The sequence below is a fragment of the Solanum pennellii genome, chromosome 4, assembly GCF_001406875.1.
Source record: "Solanum pennellii chromosome 4, SPENNV200".
NCBI classification, from domain to species: Eukaryota; Viridiplantae; Streptophyta; class Magnoliopsida; order Solanales; family Solanaceae; genus Solanum; species Solanum pennellii.
Genome location: NC_028640.1, coordinates 74,064,835 through 74,084,268, shown reverse-complemented (window position 1 = coordinate 74,084,268; position 19,434 = coordinate 74,064,835). Strand labels below are relative to the sequence as shown.

Here is a 19,434-nt window from a genome sequence, read left to right as displayed (position 1 = left end):
AGGCAAAGTTCATTATGTAAATGATATCCGAATGTTGCTCCCTCCGTCCATTTTACTTGTCCATGTTTGACTTAGCACATCCCGAAGAAATAATTAGTAAAATGGTGAAGTGAGACTACTGAAAATAGGTCAACAACTTCATACCAATAGGTATGTGTCCCGAGAAAAACAGAAATATTGGAAAATGCAAGTCACCTGGAATCATTGAACGGGGATTTAGAGCAAGCAATAATTAGCTATTACAACAATAATAATGTCAGGTGAGGATACCTAGAATTTGGAAGACTGCCTTCAAGGTTTTTAAACTAAAGTAGTAATACATTGAACTGGAAATGATTTGCAGATGTGCAGTTTTTCAAGCTACTTAGTGTGAGAGACACTAATTCTGCTACAGATAAATCTAATAAGTTGCATATATGAACAGAATGATTGTTCAAATTTGTAAGCGCCTGCTAGAGATGCTGAATGAGCTGACTTTCATGGGGGTTGCTACCACCAGTGGTGCTTCAGGTGAGTCAGAAACAGCATACTTGTCATGCATGAAACGACTTTCTACAATAGAGTCGTCTCTTAGGACTATCTTGTAACAATAGCAGCTCTTCAACCCAACCTGATTCTGGTAACACTCATGAGAACCATCCTTCACCTGTTGAAAATTCCAGATCACACTAAACTTCCCAACAGTAGCAACGAGGTGGCGCTCTTGCTTCCCATTCTCGGTGACCTAAAAGAGGTTCACAGTAAGAAAATGAGTATCGGAGGACTACAGAGTTAACAAGACAATCTGCAATTTATATCAACAAACACTAGCAGCACAAATTTGCAGGATTTACTCTAAAAGGAAAGGAGTATAGTAGGATAGGATAAAAGAAGCAATATATACAAGCCGACAAAATCTTCATCCATAGTGCATTTAAGCTTCCTGATGAAAAGACATACATACCTTATTTCAAGCTACTGTTTAGGCTTACTACTTTAAATTTAGTATTTTAGTCTAATATAGTTAATCGAGTATGATAACTCTCCCACCAAGGGATGCTCAAATGTAAGAGCATGACTCCTCATAGGATGAGGTAGTTTTGATTTATACTTATTTCTTCTCCATATTTCAAATTTTAACATCCGCATACATGAATTAGTTAGGGAAGAACTTCATAGTCTGAAATTTATTTAAATCCAGTCCAGCATGACTTATCAACCATATAAGTAAGACTAAGTGCTTACAACAAAATTTATCAGCTAAAGATCATCAAGAATAGCTGTGCTGAAGAAAGAATGATCTGCACGAAATCTCATTACAACAAAACTCTCTAAATTATTTGATAGGAATTCCAAAAGCCAGTCCATCTCACAGCATGCATTGCAAAAGAGCATATTTCGTAGTGATAAGGTGTACAAAAGTATAAAGTTCCTTTTCAATTAGAAAGGTAAAGAAAGTCATACCAAGTCAAACAGTGGATCTCAAATTACAATTTGTATTAGTGCAAAAGATGCAAAGAATCAAAGAAGTCCGACTGTAGAAAGCTAGAAACATTCTCAAACCTCCTAGAATTTATGACTGAATATACAATCCATCACATATGATATCGGAGTACATTACTAAAAGGAAGAATACAAAGGCATAGACAATATAGATATAGATTTCAGAAATACATCAATGTCGTTTCCTTTGCTTTTAACACACACCATAAGGAATTAACTAAGCGAAAACTATTATGTTTGCATGAAGGAAGAAAAGTAGGCATGCTAGTCAAAGTGTATGCTACATATACAACAGCTACAAACTAAAAGTAAGGGTAGAAGAGGAGAGAACTCATACCCATGAAAATTGAGCACTGCGGAACTTGTTAGCTCCAGCCATATGTGAATCGAGAGGGTTTAGCTTTAACAATCTTGGAGCAGAAATCTTATTTCCCATGCGACCAGCAAAACCAGTCTTAGTAGTTCCATTCTTGTCGATAAACAAGGTGCATATTAATATCAAGTAAGTATCAGTTGTCCCCAATATCCACTTCCCATCATAGGTAACATCCACATGAGTGATAGGAGAACCAAGGCCTGGAAAAGCAGTTTTAGCCTGTCTCATGGAACTGCTTGAGTACAATCTAATCTTGCCATCAAGTGAACCAACAACAATTGATCCATCACCAGTAGTAGCAAAGCACTGAAAGTTAGTTCCCCTCGAAAATTGATGTCCTTGAGTCCAATTCAGCACAGGAGTACTTTCATCGACTAGATTCTGAACCATCCCATGCCGATCACGCATATCCCACCTACACAATCTGTTATCATCTAGCCCTAAGAAAGTAGACCCCGAAGGATCCATCTGAGCTCCTTTGCTATCATTAGTGATATCCCTCATCGTGATATCAGTTCCATCTTTCTCAAACTTCCACTCGCTAACAACCTTCCCAGTCTCGATATCAAACTGATGTAATCCCCGAGAGTGAGGCTTTCTATCAGTCACTGGACTCATGAGAAGCATATTAGTCTCAGCTCTTAGAAGTAGAGCTTTCCTTGGAGTGGAATTAGGTACAGCAGACCTTTCCTTATCAAAATTGACACAAACACCTTTTCCACTTATTCCATGAGTATAGTTCCTCACAACCTGAATTCCAGAATCACTTATAAGAAAACTATTATCCAATGCACCTAATGCCAAGCTCTGAATAGCTCCTCCTTTAGCTGCCTCCTCAAACTCCTCCCTCAAATCATGGTTAACCCTCAAAGGTGTCTTCTTTTCAGACGCAGGGCTCTTCGCAAAGCTATCCCCAGCATCCTCCCACATTGAATCATCCGCAGCTTCTGGATTTGCCCACCCCATAAAGTCTTTACCATACACCTTAACTCTATTCTCATCATTTGCCTCAAACCCATAAGTATTCTCAAACAAACAGCTCTGATATAAGTCAATGAACGCCTTATACTCTTCCTCCCCAAAGAATCTCACAGCCCAAACCCCATTCGCCACAAAATCCACCCTTTTCTGCTCCTTAAATGCCTTCAGCTGCAAATTCTCATCAATCTTAGCCCGAACCTTCGACCCAATTTTCAAAACCCACCAAGCATTCTCCTCAGTTTCTTCATTTTCATCATCATCCGATCCATCCTCACTACCCGATTTAACAAACGAATAAGCCGTCACCTTATCAGAAACTACCCATTTGGAATTCGCAGTGTTCCCACCAACATGAAGGTAAAGTTTAACAGCGTTTTTCGCTGTGGGGGTTTTAGCATGAGGAGTACCATACTTAAGCTTTAAAGCTTTCAGCTTTGCTTCAACATCATCCAAAGAAGATGGGGTTTTGCTCTGTTTCCGATCAGTGGAAGACGGCGTCGTTTCAGCATCTGAGTAGTTATCTTCGTCTTCCTCTTCCTCCCTTGTTCGAGACTCCGACCCATATTCGGATTCAGACTCGGAATCAGAAAGCTCCAGATCTTCACGGCTGTGATTAGCACCCATTTGAACAAAGGGAATTTTGTTGGATTTAGAGGAAAATGTGAAAACAAAAAATGAAGAGAATCTTAGTGAAAGGGGAGAACTGTGAGGAGCGCAATTTTCAAAATTTGAATTTTGACGGTTGGATTGGCTTATTATTAGGGTTTCAACTGGTACAAGTGGGATGAGGAAGATCCCATTTTAAATAAAATACTACAATAAATAAATAAATGAAATTATTTATTGTTTGGAGCCGTTTGGCTATAAATGTTTGACAAATTTTTTATATTAAATTTGAAGATCAATTCATATTCAAACTCATTCGAATCCGATCAATTCAACCATTTACTACCCCTGTATGCATTATTGAAGGTGAAATAATCAAACACATAAATAACTAAAATCGATATAACTAACATCTGCATAATAATACATAAATTCTCTCATAACTAATCTCTGCATTACTTATAACTCTAACCAACTATCAAAAGAGAATAGGCGAAATATTTATCAAATCAATTGCAAGGGATAAAGAGTAATTTCAACAAATGTTCAATGTAACTAATTAAGTTTCCAAGTGTTCCCTTAAGAAATATTGTAAAATTTTAGAAGACAATAATGTGGACCAAAACTAGGTACAAGATTTAGTTTGCAATAGAGAAGTCATAATGTAATTGTGAATTGAGCAAGGACTATTGAATTGTTTATAATTTCTTGAATTTTTGGCCTTCATTATGTCAATATAAATTACATTTTCAATCATATAACATTAACACTAATGAAAACCATTGTGGCCATGGTCCCTTTTAGTGTGGTACGATATGATTATGCCTTTTGCTCCCATACAGCATAGTCTTGTCCAGAAGTTGCCACCTCATAATTAGGTGGAATAAGATTTCCAAGATCAAGTTTTGGTCCAATCTTGACAATAATTTTGTGATGAATCATTGCTATATAAAGATCAGAATCAGAAGCCATTATTTGCACATTGCTTGTTGCACAAATCCTATTCCTCTTCCTAATAGAGATTAGTGCTGAAATTCCATCCTTGAAGCCCCAATCAAAGAAATGGTCATAAAACTGCAACCAAAAACAAGAATTTAATCAACTCCTCAGCTAATCGAAAAACAAATGAGTCATATTCTATAAGCATAACACTCAAACATGGCCTCAGCTGGCAAGTAAACCTTTCAACTTTGAGAGTGCACATCTAGACACCTCAACTTGGTTTTATCTGGCAACAAACTACTCCAACTCATCCCCGTGTATCTCGTACGTGGCTAATGTGACACATAATTTTTGGAGGTGCTACATGATCATTTCTCGTTGTCTAGATGTGCATATACTCAGAGTTTGAGTGTTTGTTTATGTATTATGAGACTGGCAATGTGAGCAAACTCACACAGGCCGAGTTTCTCAAATCCCCTGGAAAAGAATATAAATATCTTGTAAAATAGAAAACAATGAGATATATAGAAAGAATTTATTTATTTATTTACCACGGATGGGATTCCTGGATGAGTAAGAATGTATGCATATCCTTGCATAACTTTGTCTGAAGGGAAAGGCCACATATTTTGTGTCGATCCAGTATCATGATTATCGATAAAAGTCACAGCTTTTCGAGGCAAAACACCGATCATCCCAGGAGGTTTCCCATTTGGATCCTTCAACCTCCATAACTCTCCTTGAACTGCAGCTTGAAGAATTCCCTTTGTTGTAAAATCAAAGGCTGTTACAGCCCGCCCCGCATTTTTAACCCAACCAACTAGCTCATTTCTATGATTGTCCTGGTTATATTCCGGTTTCCCGTCCTGGCCATAAGCAAGAGAGTTCCACAATTCACCAACAGCAAAATCCGGGGACGTGTTTCTCATATAAATCTTGGTAATGTAAGGTGCATATCCCTTTAACAAAATCGAAACCCCAACCATCAAATCCAATTTCAGATTTCAGCCAATTCATCCAGTCTGATAACTCTTTCTGCACTCTCGTATTAAGATGATCGATATCAGGTGCAGGTTCAAAGTCCAAACCCGTGTCTGGATTCCCCGTGCCATCAGAATATTGTGTGTCGTTCTGCAAATGAAAGATGGACCCCAATCAAGCCGGTCATCAGACGTTCCTCCTTCAAAGATGCTGTATATTCCCCTGCTATCTTTGTTATCAGCAGTTCTATGATTTATTACTATATCAGCAACCGATTTGATCCCGTGGTCATGTAAAGCCTTAATAAGAGTGTTCAGTTGTTGCTGATTCCCAAACTTGGAAGCATCCAAGTCATACAACCTTCCTGGCATATAACCTGGCATAAAACATGGCATAAGCCTTCAAGCAATTCCATTTTGTAACTACTACATCAAATTTTATGGATTGAACTAATATATAAGTTGGTCATTAACTTGTCTGAACTATTTTCATTGAAATTTAGACCCTAATCTTCCGTGGTTATTTTGACTTCATTGATTACTAGGTCACAATCACTCCGAAAATTACCTTGAGGAGAAACGGAGTGAGATGATGGTGGCAACCAAACATGAGTAACTCCAGCTTTAGCCAAGTCTGGAACTAAGTTGATGAGAGAGTTGTACCATCCGTCCTGCTTATTACTCGATTCCCAATTGAACCCCTAACAAATGAATTCAAAGATTACAGAGAAACTAACTTTTCTTTATATACTTGAGCAAGTACTACATAAACATAGAGAATACATATACACGGGAAAAGTTAGAGAAAGATAAGGTTCTTTGGAGATGGATACCTGAAATAACACCGTCGAAGAAGCAAACATAGGAAGAAATAAAGAGAGAAGTAAAGAAAGAAGTAAAATGGAATTCATTGTTGTTGTGTTGTGTTGACTCCAAGCCTAGAATGAGGAACAAAAGATGGGCAAAGAAACTTTTTTTAAATGTGTTTTAGAGACTGAAAAACTGACTTTTTTGAAAAGTAAACACACTGAGTACAAGATTAATGGACTAGAAATTTACTCAAACGCCACTCAACTACTACAACAACAATAACATATTCAGTATAATACCATTAGTAAAGTCTGAAAAAAAAGTAGTGTATGCAACCTTACAAAAGAGGTTTTCTACGAGAGACCTCGACGTTAAAGTCACTCAACTTTTTGATTTTTCGTAAAATTTTTCATTGTTTTGGTCTTTCTTTTCTCGACTTGCATGCTGAGCGACGAGCGCACAAGACACGGGAGTTGTGCGGTCTGTATTTAAGTTGTGGAAAATAAAAAATTGAGAATAAGCTTTCACATGAGTGGGGGCACAGGTGCACCATCTAGAATTAGTGGATTCATAGTGTATATATATGTTGTAAATTTTGAATTCTTTGATGAAAATTTTGGGTCCTCCGCCACGGTTGTGGGCTAGATGAAAAGACATGGTAGTGCTAGAACAAAGGTGGATTTTGAAAAATCATTATGCTCGAAGTGACTTCCTGAATGGTAGGGACGACCAGAGAATAATTCAATGACATCATGAAAAAAAAAGACCAAATTGAAGAAAAGAAGGTGCATATAATCGAAATTGATCGATCATGTCTATCGAAAATAGTCTGAGGTTGGGACTACACCGTGTATGTTGTTGTTGATGATGGATCATCTGAAACAGGCTTAAAAAACAATAGACTCAATAACTCATGATCTGATTGCAGAAGTAACAAAAATATTCATGAACTTTATCATCCATTCGTAGATTCATTTAGAAAGCTTATCATTAGCTACAGAGCATCAATAATCAAATGCTACTATGATAAATAAAGCTAATTTACATGAACTTCAACTAATACCTCAGAAGGTTGAGTCGATCTATCGTACTGTCACAAACAGCAAATTACACGACTTGTATGAAACAGAATAATCAACGAAGGACATAATCACAATACTGATTCACCATCAGTGATATTATAAGCTCGTAAAACATAATCATAAGGCTCGGTGATAATGGAAGAGCATATCAAAACCATACTGTATGATGATGAAGTTGCTTTGAGCACAACAGTAAGCCAAGTGAAGCTAACAACTCTTATAATTTCTAATGCTATAGATAAATACATAAATTTCAAATCTGAAACAAGCTTTCGCATTTAAAAGAAGGTTCTTTCAGATCAACTAACATGTTAATCCACGATAAGGTTTCTGTGAGATGTAACGTTGAACAATCATCTAACATTTTCAACCAGCTAGTGTGTTTTACTAGCATCTAGTTACATCTCCATTGCAAATGAGCAGCATTTCATCAGCCCTGTATAATAACTCGGATGGGCTTTACAATAACCAGCACTTAAGCATTAGCACTTCCAACAGAGTTCCGAATGACTACACTTAATTCCAGTTGTAGTATTAGCCAACTATCAAGGACAAAGTTACATGAGCAACTTAGATAAGATGATGAGAGTATAATCAGATCTCCGCTAACGCCACAGAAGGCTGAACCAATTTATCTTACAGTCACAACTCACAAACAACAGTTACAAGACTTGTATAAAACAGAATAAGTAATGCAATATCAGCTTTCACCATCTGTAATATGATCCTAGATAAAATGATAAGACATAATTATAAGGCTCTAACAGCGAATCTGCCACAGTAAAATGCGGACATTTATATATCAGCTCCTTTAAAATAAGCCCAGAATTTCATTACTACATTATAAAGGAACACATAATTATACCTAAGAACAGACAGATACATTATAAATCCTCCATAATTTCTTATCGTATTATCTGATTTTGTGACTCGAGAGAAGAAAACCTAAATGAACAGTCTTTCTACTGATATTTCAGCAGATTTGTTCACATCTTTGAAGGCTTAGGGAAAATATCAGGTGTGAATTTCTGAGCTGCACTTATGCTTCCCTTAATCTTCATCGCACCCCTGCATCAAGATCCAGTCGAAAATAACATATTACCAAAAAAGCTCGAAACTTTTAGTGTGCCAAAACAAAGAATCCCAACAATTGAAAAAGGCAAATAGAACTTATGTTGCACAAGCTCAGAAAAAATATGGTCACACTCGTGTCTAATCCTCCAAAAATATACTACTCTACTACTTTTCGAGGATCCGGCATGCACCCGAGACATTTTTGAAAAGTCCGAGCAACATAGAACTAAACAATTATAGTACCTCATAAAAGCAATTTGAGGGTTCATTTTCCCAGTGGCAATCTTCACAAAATCACCATCAGTAAATGAAAAAGTTGCATCAGGCTTCCCACCTTCATATGGCCCTAAATTCCCAAATAACAAAATACCCAAATTCAATTTAGATCCAAAATATTAAATTGGAAACCTGACCTAGAAACTGATAAATCTGGATCCTTTAATATAAATTCTCTACATATACTGCTCTATTATTCCAATAACGATTTTTTAAAAAGTAAAAAGAAAAAAAAAGAAAAATAACCAAACCTTCCTTTGTTTCTCCCTTTTTCAGATCAACAACATACACCTTCTCATTGAATCCAATTTTCTACCGATCAAAAAATTTAAAAAAAAAAATAATCAAATTAACACAAGATAAAAAAAAAACCATCTATACATGAATATAAAAATTAGGGGAAAATTAAACCTTAGGTGCGATGTTGATTTGGTAAACGAGACCAATTTTCTTAATGAGTTCCTTGCCAGCATCAGTAGAAAGATGAAGTTTCAATTGATCGAATATAGCATCTGATTTGAGCTGAGTAGAAGTTTCGGCCATGGCTGATATTGATGCGAAAAGTAAAAGAGGAATAGAGAATTATGAGGTAGAGACAGAGTAATTCCTATTATATATAGAGAGTAGCAGTAGAGTATTAATGGGAGATGGAAATTTGGAATTTGGTGGAAGAAAGAGTAAAAAAAAATTGCAGTTTTGGTTACCAACGAAGAAGACGAGTAATAACTGCAAGTAAGATAAGTAGGTGACAAGAGACGGACACGCAGTTCAATGTATATGATTAGTTATTTCTGTCTTTCGTTTCAATTTATATATCATTTTTATTTTATAAAAAAATATATTTATTTTTTAATATTTATTATTGCACAAAATCATTGTATAAATAACACCACTACTTTTAGTATTTTATTTAGAGAGTTATTAATTTTAAAAGTATAAATTTGATCAATTTAGGAAAATTAAAGGATTATTTTATATTTATTAATCAATTTAATTAATTTATATTCTTCGAGAGAACACTAAATAAGAGATTGTTTGATTGAAAACAAGTTATTTCAGGATAATTTATCCTCGAGTAAGCTATCCTGAGATTACGTATCTCACCATGTATATGGAATAACTTATTCCAAACATGACAACCAAACAATATAAACTTTTTTTTATCTCATCACTGTTATTTCTAATCTCTTACACCAAAAACCCTAAGAATACAATGATAAACTTAGTTTTTCAGACATGTAGAACCTAAAATGCTGGCATAAATATAAAAACGGAGGTAATGAAGTACTATTTCATTTTAATAATGTTCAATTATCAAAAGATACTCCCGAATTATGAAACTATTAACTGTTTTACATTTTCTAGATGAATAGTTTGAAAATAAAAAAAAATAGTGAAAATAACTTACAATTAATGTGTCAAAAATCTAATATTTTACTCAATATGAATTAGAAAGAGTATTTAATAAATAAGAAAATTTTGATAAATTATAATTACTTATTTTGAAACGGAAAAAGTCGAATAGTAATAAAGAATAGTTGGTCCAGTCATGCAAGGAAACTATACAAAATAGAAGCTTTTGCCAATTGTAATTGTACTAGATTGAATGGGCTTTATTATGAGCCCCATTATGTTGATACTTTGGGCTTTACTCAGATCCATATACCTATAAACTAGGTTCATGGGCTAAATCCAAAACTTACAACGAGCTTGGGGTGATGAATAGGGAAGAAATTGGAGAAAATTACAACGATATAATCTCGAGAGTTTGATCGGAGGTATTAGGTATTTATTTAGATTATTTATTTTATCATTTATAGCATAACGATGCAATAAGTTTATTTTAATATTTTTGACCCTCTAGAAGCATTTATTAAATTTAAATTTTGTATCCGCTATAAATGGATAGTGCAATTTTCTCAGCATTTGACGGATGGAAAACAGAAAATCAGCAAATTGATTGGTTTAAAACGTGTAAAGGGCCCCAAAAGTGAAGTGGATAAAATGATAAGTAGCCAAACGTGTCCTTTTTCTCATCCAAATAAAAATTGCTTCTTTATTGCTGTGTTGCAAACTCGCGCCATTGCTGCTAACTGGTAATTTACGGATCTCTTCTAAAACTTAGATCATATCCCTTTTGTTTCTTCCTCTCATTCATTCAAAATTTTGCTTTGTTTTTTAGTTTACCAATTTAATTCTTTACCTTTTCTTGATATTTGTTGATCTCATTTAGCTTTTGTTTGACAAATTGTTGTAGTAATTCTTTATTTGTACTAATAACGTTGTGGTGGAGTGATAAGTACTCCTTCGTCCTTAACCAAGAGATCTCGAGTTTGAGTTCCCTTGATATGAAGTTGCCTTTGTTAGGGAGCGTTTTACCCCAATGTGGGACTTTTTGGCGGAAATTCGGATTTAGTCGCCTCTAATGTGAATATGAGACACCGGATGGGAAGTCAAAAAAAAAATCTTTCTTTGTGGCTGATTTACCTTATTAATTGAAGACTAATTATACGGCTTCCATCCTTTCTTAGCAAATGTTTTAGTTTGACAAAGCACGTAGTTAAGAAATTAAGGGATATATTTGAATCATGTGTGATTAAAGTAAAAGTGTGTATAGTTCGTTAAATCTTGTATTCTTAAACTTCTTGTGAAAAATTTTGGAATTTAAACACTTACTAATTATAGGAAAAGGGACTCTTTTTGAATTGGGATGGGGTATCTAATTAAGGGTTCATTGACTCATACTATTTGCTTGTGGGCATTCTTTGTTTTGTCTCCATCTCTACTTGAACTTGTTATGTACCAATGTTTATAGGCTTAATTTAGCTCTATCAACTAGGCTTTTGGTTGGGATCCACTATTTGGTCTATAACATTGTTATCAGAGCGGGTGGATCAATGCAGCGCGATTGGAATTGGTGGCCTGGACCAAGAGCGATGCCAACTGTGACCAACGAAGTCGTTGGTTCTCAAATGGGGTAGATTATATTCAGATGTTTAAAAACAAATAAAATTAATCATTCAGTGTTAAGATCTAGATACAAAATCTTAAGATGTGCATTCAGGTTCAGATATAATCTTAGTGAAAACAAATGAGGCCTTAGCAGGTATAACCAAAGTGAACAGATGAAGAAAGATACAGCTAGACTTAGAACCATTATATATAGCATACTAAATCCTTCAAAGCTCATATTTTGTTATAGACTCCACTTTTTGCTGGAACAAGAATTTTTAACTCTTTGTTTCCTAATGTGGCATATTCGATCTGCATGTAAAGAGACTTGTAGAGCATATTTTCTGTTGGAGTGCAGGATCATGCTGAAATGGATACAATTACGTGTTTGTGTTCTCTAGTTTTGTAGTTGTAGATGTAGCAAGATGGTTTCTTCTTGACCTCACAAACATGCTTCTGCTTGACTGTTTGTTTGTGTGTTATAATCAGTGAGAATCAAGCTGATCTTTTTTCTTTTATCTGTTTTTGTCCCTCCTAGTTTACAAATTTATGAAATACATGTGGTAGCCTCTTTATTGTAAACAACAACAAAAAAAAATCCGTTTTGACTCATGAAAGGTTGCCTTCTGATTTCAGCAGACTACAGTGTAATCTCATAAATGAGAATTTGATCTGAAAAACCACAAGGAATTGTCGCTTTATTATGTGTGGATGTTAGCTTTTGCTTGTCGAAAATCTCTAAGAGCTTTCCATCTGGAGGAAATATAGTTCTTAAATACAGACTCATGCAAAGACTAAGCATTCTTGATTGGCAGTGTAACTTGAGTTTTCGATGCATAAATCTACTAGATGGTGAATCAGCCCATACATTGCTTCACTCATTTTCCTGTAGAAGAGGCAGTAAATCATATCATCCAAAGACAAGACATTGTTCAAAACTTAGACATGCTGATCTGAATGTCACACTTCAAAGTCTAATGCGTCCATGCTCAGAAATTCATAGCACAGTTAGTGACAACATTGATGAACTACTTGACGAAGAGGACGAGTTATGTCCTGTTGAATGTGTAAGAGAATTTAAGACTGATGTGGAATTCTCCATAATATTGGAAAAGGCGAAAAAGGCTGGTTCTTTGGTTGTGGTAGACTTCTTTCGCACCGCCTGTGGAAGCTGCAAGTACATAGAGCAGGGGTTTCAAAAATTATGCAGGGGAGCTGGTGATGAACAAGCACCAGTTATCTTCTTAAAACACAATGTAAGTACTACATTAGACTTAATATTAAAAAGGAAAAGCCTTGATCACTTCACTTCATTTCTTCCACGTAAATATCAAACATCACGAGGACGCTTGGCAAACAAATGGTTATCTACATTTCTCCTTGAAGGTTTTTGGATGCATTTAAATTGACATTAACCTATTCATTGCATATTTTGGTCTAAGCGTGGAGCATTTCTGTATTAGTCTAGACTTGTTAGTAGCAAATGCATTTCCTTTTCACTTTTTTCCTATAATGAAATGAAAGATAGTATGACTAATCATTCCCGTCTCTCCAGGTGATCGATGAGTATGATGAACAATCTGAGGTTGCTGAACGACTGCGAATCAAGGTGAAACATTTTAATGGCTTAAAATCAATTTAGAAGTCTCTAATGCAACTAGAACTTTTACGTCTCGAATTGCTTAGGCTACAAAAAGTTGCTTATCTCAAATTTGATTGACTTCATGCAGACAGTACCTCTTTTTCACTTTTATAAAAATGGAGTCCTATTGGAAGCTTTTCCCACTCGAGACAAAGAAAGGATACTTGCAGCTATTCTTAAATACTCTGCTCCAGCTTCCGCGGATGCTTGAATTGGTCTGGTTTGCACTTGCTTCTACATAATGTTAGTGCTTCTATATAATCATTCTTGGTGCTCAGCACACATTGAAACAATTTCTTCGTTACCACATCTGTATTATAATATCTTTGTACTTGTTGTTCTACTTAAATAAGCATCGATACTGGATACTCTTGTATATTGATAGTCCTTTACTTATATCCATTTTGTACGCCACTCTCTGAGCTTTAGCTGGTTGACATCTTTTAGATTTCTTGCAAATGCATTGCTATTTAGTACGCTGTCGTTGGCAGTTGTAGCAGCTCGAGTAGTCCACCGACAGGAAACAGGCTCGGGTCTGGGACTCCGTGCCCATCCCTAGAGGCCAGAGCCAATCCTTCTCCCACAGTTAAAATGTCCAAAGTTCTGGAGTAGTGAACTGTGGGAAAGTTTAGATATATATGAAAAGGGACCTTAGCTAAATGAATATGTACAAGCAGCTGATGATGAGCATTAGTATGAAACTTCTATATAGAACCTCGAATTCGAGTTCTTTTTACCATGACTGCAAATTTACATGTATTCAAGGTAAGTGCCTGTGCTTATCTCTAGAGATTGGCTGCAGCTCTTATCTCATTTTGTAAATAGATCATGGCATGGATCTTGGGATGTATTTCTGCCATTTTGCTCCCTAATATGAAATGCATTGCTAAGTTCTCGCTATTTGTTGTCTTCCATCCCATTCTTTTTCCTTTTTCGGGAAAAGCCTCTCTACTTCTACGAGGAGGGGTACCCTTTACCTTCCCAGACCTAATTATGTGATTTCACCAGGTATGTTGTTAATCAACCATCCAATTGTTTGACAGTGTTTGATTGAACATGGGTTGACACGTATCTAAAAATGCATGAAATACCAAAAACTATTTCAATACCTAACTAGGTTTTTGTATCCATCTAGACCTACCAAAAGTTGATGGGTTCTTTGGTCTTTTTTAGTCTTGGAAAACTTTCATCTCACGAGCTAGCTTTTGAGTGAGGTAGGTTCAAAGTCCTTTTTCTTTTCATGGTATTAAAGTTAAGTCCATCCCAGTCGCGATTTACCCGAATTTCAATCCTTATATCATATTGTCCACACTCCACATCTCAATGCATGGATGCCCCAAGAGGAAGGGTGTTGAGTTCCTAGGTCGGTGAGTAGAGTTAGGTTCTTTGATCACTTTATATGATTTTTGAACAAACCATACTTCATGGTAAAAAGTTAATATAAACATATAAATGTATCAATCTTTTTGAAATATAGGAAATAGGAACGGAATACCAAGCTAATTGAGGCCTATCTCATATCAAACAATAGATATCTTGATTGATGAGTCCAAGGTAGGAATTCTCATTGAACAACATTATCTCCTCTCTTTTTTGTCTCATTTGACGGTCAATATTTATATAGAAATTCAATTTAATCCGAAATTGAATTAAGAAATCTCCATTACAAACAAAAATGCTTCTTAGTAAAGACGAACCTTATATAGAAAAGAGTACATGCAGTGAACAAGAAGGGTAAAATTCTTCAAAAGCCACAAACTCTAGTAGCCACATTTTAGCACATTGTACAAGGTCAATCATAAGTCCCCCACCCCACCCCCTTTTTTTTTTCTTTTGGGTATTGTGCTCTCCAGCTGAGAGATCACCCACCACTTTTTACCTCACCCAATATAAACTCCAACACTTGGCTCCTCAATAACCACTTTGATAAGGACCTTACAACAAGGACTTGTACTCTTAACAAGACACATGGCAAATACACAAGATACTTTAATAAAAAAAAACATCCCATTTTTTGCCAATCCCCAACACATGGGCAAAGTCTATTTGCTTTTTTTGTCAAACAAAAGCTAAATTAAAGAAACCAAAAGAATTGAGTCATCAAATTTTACACTTTGTGTATTCCAATTCTTGAAAAAAATTGAAATGTTACAAAATGTTGCTAGCTGTAAAGGTACTCAAAATTAACTAAAATTCTTGAAATATATAAGTACTAATTTGGAGATCTCTTTCATCCCCTTATATGTTTTTTTTTTTTTTGGGGGGGGGGGGTGTTTGGGGTTGATAAGCAACAATTTTGGATAAGATTGATGAAATCATTGAGATATGCAAATCAAAAGAGCCATTAGGTTGATGTAGTTTTCCAAAATCTTGCAGCTAGTCCACCCAATGGGACTGGGAATGGTCCATATTGAATCCCACTACCAGATCCTACCACTTCCCACCTGTAAATAACAAAAAAATAAAATAAAAAATCAATCAGTCGACTACGTCTCAGTTTCTTTTTTAGAGTCAGACCAATTTTATCGGCATAAATAACATCCTTATAAAATGATTACAAACATGATAAATAATCTAAATGAGACATCTAAATCCCAATTTCGATGTGTATTTCACATATTGCATGTGTTTCTTGAATAAGAGATGGTCACACAAGAATATATCGACTTATCATCGATCTGAATCATAGTAATTACTATTACTCCAAAAAAATCACACATTTTATCTTCTTTTATATGTTTAATGAAGTTTGTTACAAATAGTTACTTTTGAGGAACACTAATAATTACTCATGATTTAACATATCATGATCATATGATTATTGGAAGGTACATTATTATATTAAAATGAAAAAATTATTGAAGTACCTGAATTTAGTGACTAGATGATGTGTCATAATGAGAATTTCCAGCTTGGCAAGTTCATTCCCTGGACAAGCATGTACACCACTGCCAAATGGCATAAATGTATTGGGTTTCGGCGCATTCTGTAAAATATAAAATATGAATAAATATTAGTAATGTACAATTTTTATTGGTCATTATTATTATTTTTTAACTAGTAAAGTATATTATTGGGGTAGGTAAATGAAATCATAAGGGTATTATTGTACCTCAAATCTTGAAGGATCAAATTTTTGTGGATCAGGAAAGAACTCTGGGTTGTGATGAATATTTCTGAACAAAGGCATCACCTTCCATCCTTTTGGAATTAGGTATCCTACACCCCACATTTTAAACGAGTTTAAATTTTATGCATCAATAATATACAGAAAATCAATATCACTAACGTATATATTTTGCTTAGATCTTTCAAAAATGTTATCTTATCTAATATGTTAAATCTTTTAAATTTTATTCATTTTAAGAGAATTTAAAACGTGTATGACTATATTTCTAAAGAATCCGAGCAATTAGTACTTTTTTAATTGGCTTACCTTTGTATTCCACATCAGCTACAGCCTCTCTAAATGCAAAAGATATAATACTAGCCATTCTCAGTGTCTCCAAAACAACCTAAACAACAAATATAGTCAAGAAGTTAATTTATTAATATTAAACTATCATAGTCCTACAACTTTTGTTAAGAAAGTCATTGTCTCCCAATTAGTAACAAAGGTAAAGCTACATTTCTGCTAATAGATTCAATAAAACTCAATAATTTTAGTTAAGACCCCAAAACGAAAAGTTATCTTTTAAAATTTATAAACTCAAAATTTTAACTCCGTTACTGAATCTACACACTTACCCTGCTAGTGATAGGCATCTTTCTTGTTTGTGTCCATGTCAACCCATGATTTTCTTGTTCATTTGACTGCCAAATAACTTTCTGTTCAGCCTGCATATATAATTATTGCCAAATATTAAATGCCAAGACTAAAGTGTCTTCAAATCAATAGTTCTTTTTTTGAAAAAATAATTAATTAATTAAGAAAAACACACCAATAATTAAAAATAGAATGTTCTAGATGTTTTTTTCTTTTTTTTACCTTGACACACTCAAGAAGCTTTGGATTATCATGAAGATACTTTATAATCCAAGTCAAAACACTTGCTGTTGTATCTTGTGCAGCAAATAAAACTCCAATTATATTATCAGCAATTTGATCTTCATTTAATACCAAAAATCCTTTTTCTTCTTTAGCATTCAAGAAACAACTCAACAACCCTTTTTCTAGTATCTTCTTCTCCTTCATTCCTCTTATTATTTCACTTAAAATCTTCCCAAGTTTCTTTCTTGCCTGCACACACAAAATAAAAACGATCGGATCAGTTTCGATACACCTCGATATTAGATATAAGTGATATATGACTAAAAATGACACTTACTTGAAGGGCTTTTCTGTAAAGAGTCCCTGGCAAATTTATTGGAAATGAATTATAACCTTTATCAACTATGCTATAATTCTCCTTCAATTCTTCCTTAACATGACCATCCAAATGTCCAAATATAGCAAGTATACCTACTTCAAAAGAAAACTAACACACAAAGAAAAAAAAGGTCAAGATTTTATTTTTCCAACACTATCAACAAAAACAAGTAATTAAAAGTTCATTTGATCAAAATTCTAAAAGGTGCTTATAATAGAAAAATTGAGAATTTGGTCAATTTTTTTGGATAAAAATTAAATAAAGTGTTTCAATCTTCTCAAAACTTGATCATACACAACGAATAACCAAAACACAAATAATTATTCTCTAAAAATACTTTCTTTTTTGGGAAAACATTACGAACAAAAAGTACTTTTCAAAATAAGTAGATTTTACGAAAATTTGATCAAACAAACTATGAATCTTTTAAAGTAAGATCACCAACCTTTTTCATCTCATGGTAAGTGTTGACAACATGTCCTCCAACCCAAGAATTCAATGCAGAAATCGATAATTCTTCGATATAAGGGATTTGATTTCGAATGGATTCTGGATTTAAAGGAGCTTGAACAAGTTTTCTAAGGTGATTATGATAATCTCCTTGATGAAAAAAAATTGCAGATTGACCAATTAAATTCTCTTTACTTTTAGGATAAGTTGGCTTAAACAAATTTGCTTGGTTCACTAGTACAAATCTAGCAGCTTCTGGACTTGCCAACATCACACATGGACAACCTAGAATTTTTGTCTTAAAAATTTCACCAAACCTGAAAAAAAATAATTAATGTTATTCGTATCATAAAGTCTCACATTGAAATAAGGGTTAACTTTAACTCTGATAGGTTGTACAAAGGGTAGGGACGTATGTACAAAGTGAAAAAATTAATAATTAATGTTATTCGTATCATAAAATCTCACATTGAAATAAGGGTTAACTTTAACTCTGATAGGTTGTACAAAGGGTAGGGACGTATGTACGAAGTGAAAAATAAAAAAAAATTAAAAAAATTTGAAATGGTACCTTCTTTGCCTATTAATGAAGAAGGCATTAGGGTCTTGAGAGTAAAGTTGAAGAGTTTCACCAATATAAGGCCATCCCATTGATCCAGGAGGAAGTTTATAAGCATTTTTCTTAGATGATGAATTGTTATTTTTGCCAAAACAAAAATAATAAGACAAGTAACCAAGAACAAATATAGAGATATAGAGAAATATTTCAAAGTAACTAACCATGTTGCTATTTTTTTGTTATATAGAATTTGACAAATGAAGTTTGTTTAGTGAATGAGGTGATCTTTTTTTTGTTGTTGTTGTTGAAGAATGGAGATGGTGGTAGCCTCCTTTATATAGGCATGAAAGGGATGTGAATAGGAGAATATACTAGTACTAAAAATTTTTAAAAAATAAAATAAAGTGTATGTTCTTTTATTGGTGAAACATTTGATAAGATGTACTATATTAATTAAAAATTATTTTATTTCTTTGTTTAGCCTCACTAATAAAAGTAAATTAATAATAACTTAGCTAATTTTTTATTGGAATAAAAATTTAGGAAAAAGAGATCCTGATTTTGTCTCCTTAATTTTGGGATTTGGTCAAAAATCAAAATGAGAGTGGATTAGAAAGAGGAGGTGGATATAAATATCAGGTTCTAATAAATATTTTTTTAAAAAATATATTGAATTTTTCTTGTCAATAAAAGTAAATTAATATATAATTTAGCTAATTTTTCATTGGAATAAAATTTAGAAAGAAGGGATCCTATTTTGTTTTATTTTTGATTTGAACATAATGAGAGCTGACTGGAACAAGAAAATGTAGGCATAAGGTGTGAATAAATATTAATAAAAATATATAATAG

General features: G+C 34.1%; 4 protein-coding genes and 1 pseudogene across 5 annotated transcripts; 1 reads left to right on the top strand and 4 right to left on the bottom strand.

Moving 5' to 3' along the window:
• Positions 1-176: 176 nt before the first annotated feature.
• On the bottom strand, positions 177-3,635 carry LOC107017657 (protein CYPRO4). The gene is made up of 2 exons (XM_015217856.2): positions 1,820-3,635; positions 177-724 (listed from the first exon to the last, which is right to left on the bottom strand). Exons 1-2 carry the CDS (start codon positions 3,461-3,463, stop codon positions 434-436), a joined length of 1,935 nt encoding a protein of 644 aa, XP_015073342.1. The 5' UTR covers positions 3,464-3,635; the 3' UTR covers positions 177-433.
• Positions 3,636-4,001: 366 nt separating this feature from the next.
• LOC107015522 lies at positions 4,002-6,494 on the bottom strand (annotated as a pseudogene).
• A 1,381-nt stretch (positions 6,495-7,875) lies between these two features.
• LOC107015523 (non-specific lipid-transfer protein-like 1) lies at positions 7,876-9,388 on the bottom strand. Its single transcript, XM_015215833.2, has 4 exons — positions 9,021-9,388; positions 8,861-8,921; positions 8,577-8,679; positions 7,876-8,327 (listed from the first exon to the last, which is right to left on the bottom strand). The coding sequence occupies exons 1-4, from the start codon at positions 9,150-9,152 to the stop codon at positions 8,246-8,248; spliced, it is 378 nt and encodes a 125-aa protein (XP_015071319.1). The 5' UTR covers positions 9,153-9,388; the 3' UTR covers positions 7,876-8,245.
• Positions 9,389-10,577: 1,189 nt separating this feature from the next.
• On the top strand, positions 10,578-13,631 carry LOC107018421 (thioredoxin-like 4, chloroplastic). Of its 2 annotated transcripts, none has more exons than XM_015218900.2 (4): positions 10,578-10,705; positions 12,201-12,817; positions 13,117-13,170; positions 13,292-13,631. In XM_015218900.2, exons 2-4 carry the CDS (start codon positions 12,347-12,349, stop codon positions 13,412-13,414), a joined length of 648 nt encoding a protein of 215 aa, XP_015074386.1. In that variant the 5' UTR covers positions 10,578-10,705; positions 12,201-12,346; the 3' UTR covers positions 13,415-13,631. The 2 variants fall into 2 exon arrangements, with proteins under 2 accessions (XP_015074386.1, XP_015074385.1); XM_015218899.2 differs by having other exon boundaries at positions 10,591-10,705; positions 12,198-12,817.
• Positions 13,632-15,293: 1,662 nt separating this feature from the next.
• LOC107016113 (abscisic acid 8'-hydroxylase CYP707A1) lies at positions 15,294-18,904 on the bottom strand. Its single transcript, XM_015216599.2, has 9 exons — positions 18,595-18,904; positions 18,019-18,340; positions 17,532-17,681; positions 17,192-17,443; positions 16,951-17,040; positions 16,640-16,718; positions 16,316-16,422; positions 16,071-16,189; positions 15,294-15,647 (listed from the first exon to the last, which is right to left on the bottom strand). Exons 1-9 carry the CDS (start codon positions 18,804-18,806, stop codon positions 15,548-15,550), a joined length of 1,431 nt encoding a protein of 476 aa, XP_015072085.1. The 5' UTR covers positions 18,807-18,904; the 3' UTR covers positions 15,294-15,547.
• Between the last annotated feature and the right edge of the window lie 530 nt (positions 18,905-19,434).

Coding starts and splice junctions, on each gene's coding strand:
- LOC107017657 (XM_015217856.2), bottom strand. CDS start 3,463: ATGGGTGCTAATCACAGCCGTGAAGATCTGGAGCTTTCTGATTCCGAG. Junction 725..1,819: donor GCAGTGCTCAATTTTCATGG/GTATGAGTTCTC, acceptor AACCTCTTTTAG/GTCACCGAGAATGGGAAGCA.
- LOC107018421 (XM_015218900.2), top strand. CDS start 12,347: ATGCAAAGACTAAGCATTCTTGATTGGCAGTGTAACTTGAGTTTTCGA. Junction 12,818..13,116: donor TTATCTTCTTAAAACACAAT/GTAAGTACTACA, acceptor CCGTCTCTCCAG/GTGATCGATGAGTATGATGA. Junction 13,171..13,291: donor CTGAACGACTGCGAATCAAG/GTGAAACATTTT, acceptor GACTTCATGCAG/ACAGTACCTCTTTTTCACTT.
- LOC107015523 (XM_015215833.2), bottom strand. CDS start 9,152: ATGGCCGAAACTTCTACTCAGCTCAAATCAGATGCTATATTCGATCAA. Junction 8,922..9,020: donor AAATCAACATCGCACCTAAG/GTTTAATTTTCC, acceptor TTTGATCGGTAG/AAAATTGGATTCAATGAGAA. Junction 8,680..8,860: donor AAAGGGAGAAACAAAGGAAG/GTTTGGTTATTT, acceptor TTGGGAATTTAG/GGCCATATGAAGGTGGGAAG.
- LOC107016113 (XM_015216599.2), bottom strand. CDS start 18,806: ATGGTTAGTTACTTTGAAATATTTCTCTATATCTCTATATTTGTTCTT. Junction 17,444..17,531: donor TTTACAGAAAAGCCCTTCAA/GTAAGTGTCATT, acceptor TTGTGTGTGCAG/GCAAGAAAGAAACTTGGGAA. Junction 16,719..16,950: donor AGATGCCTATCACTAGCAGG/GTAAGTGTGTAG, acceptor TTTGTTGTTTAG/GTTGTTTTGGAGACACTGAG.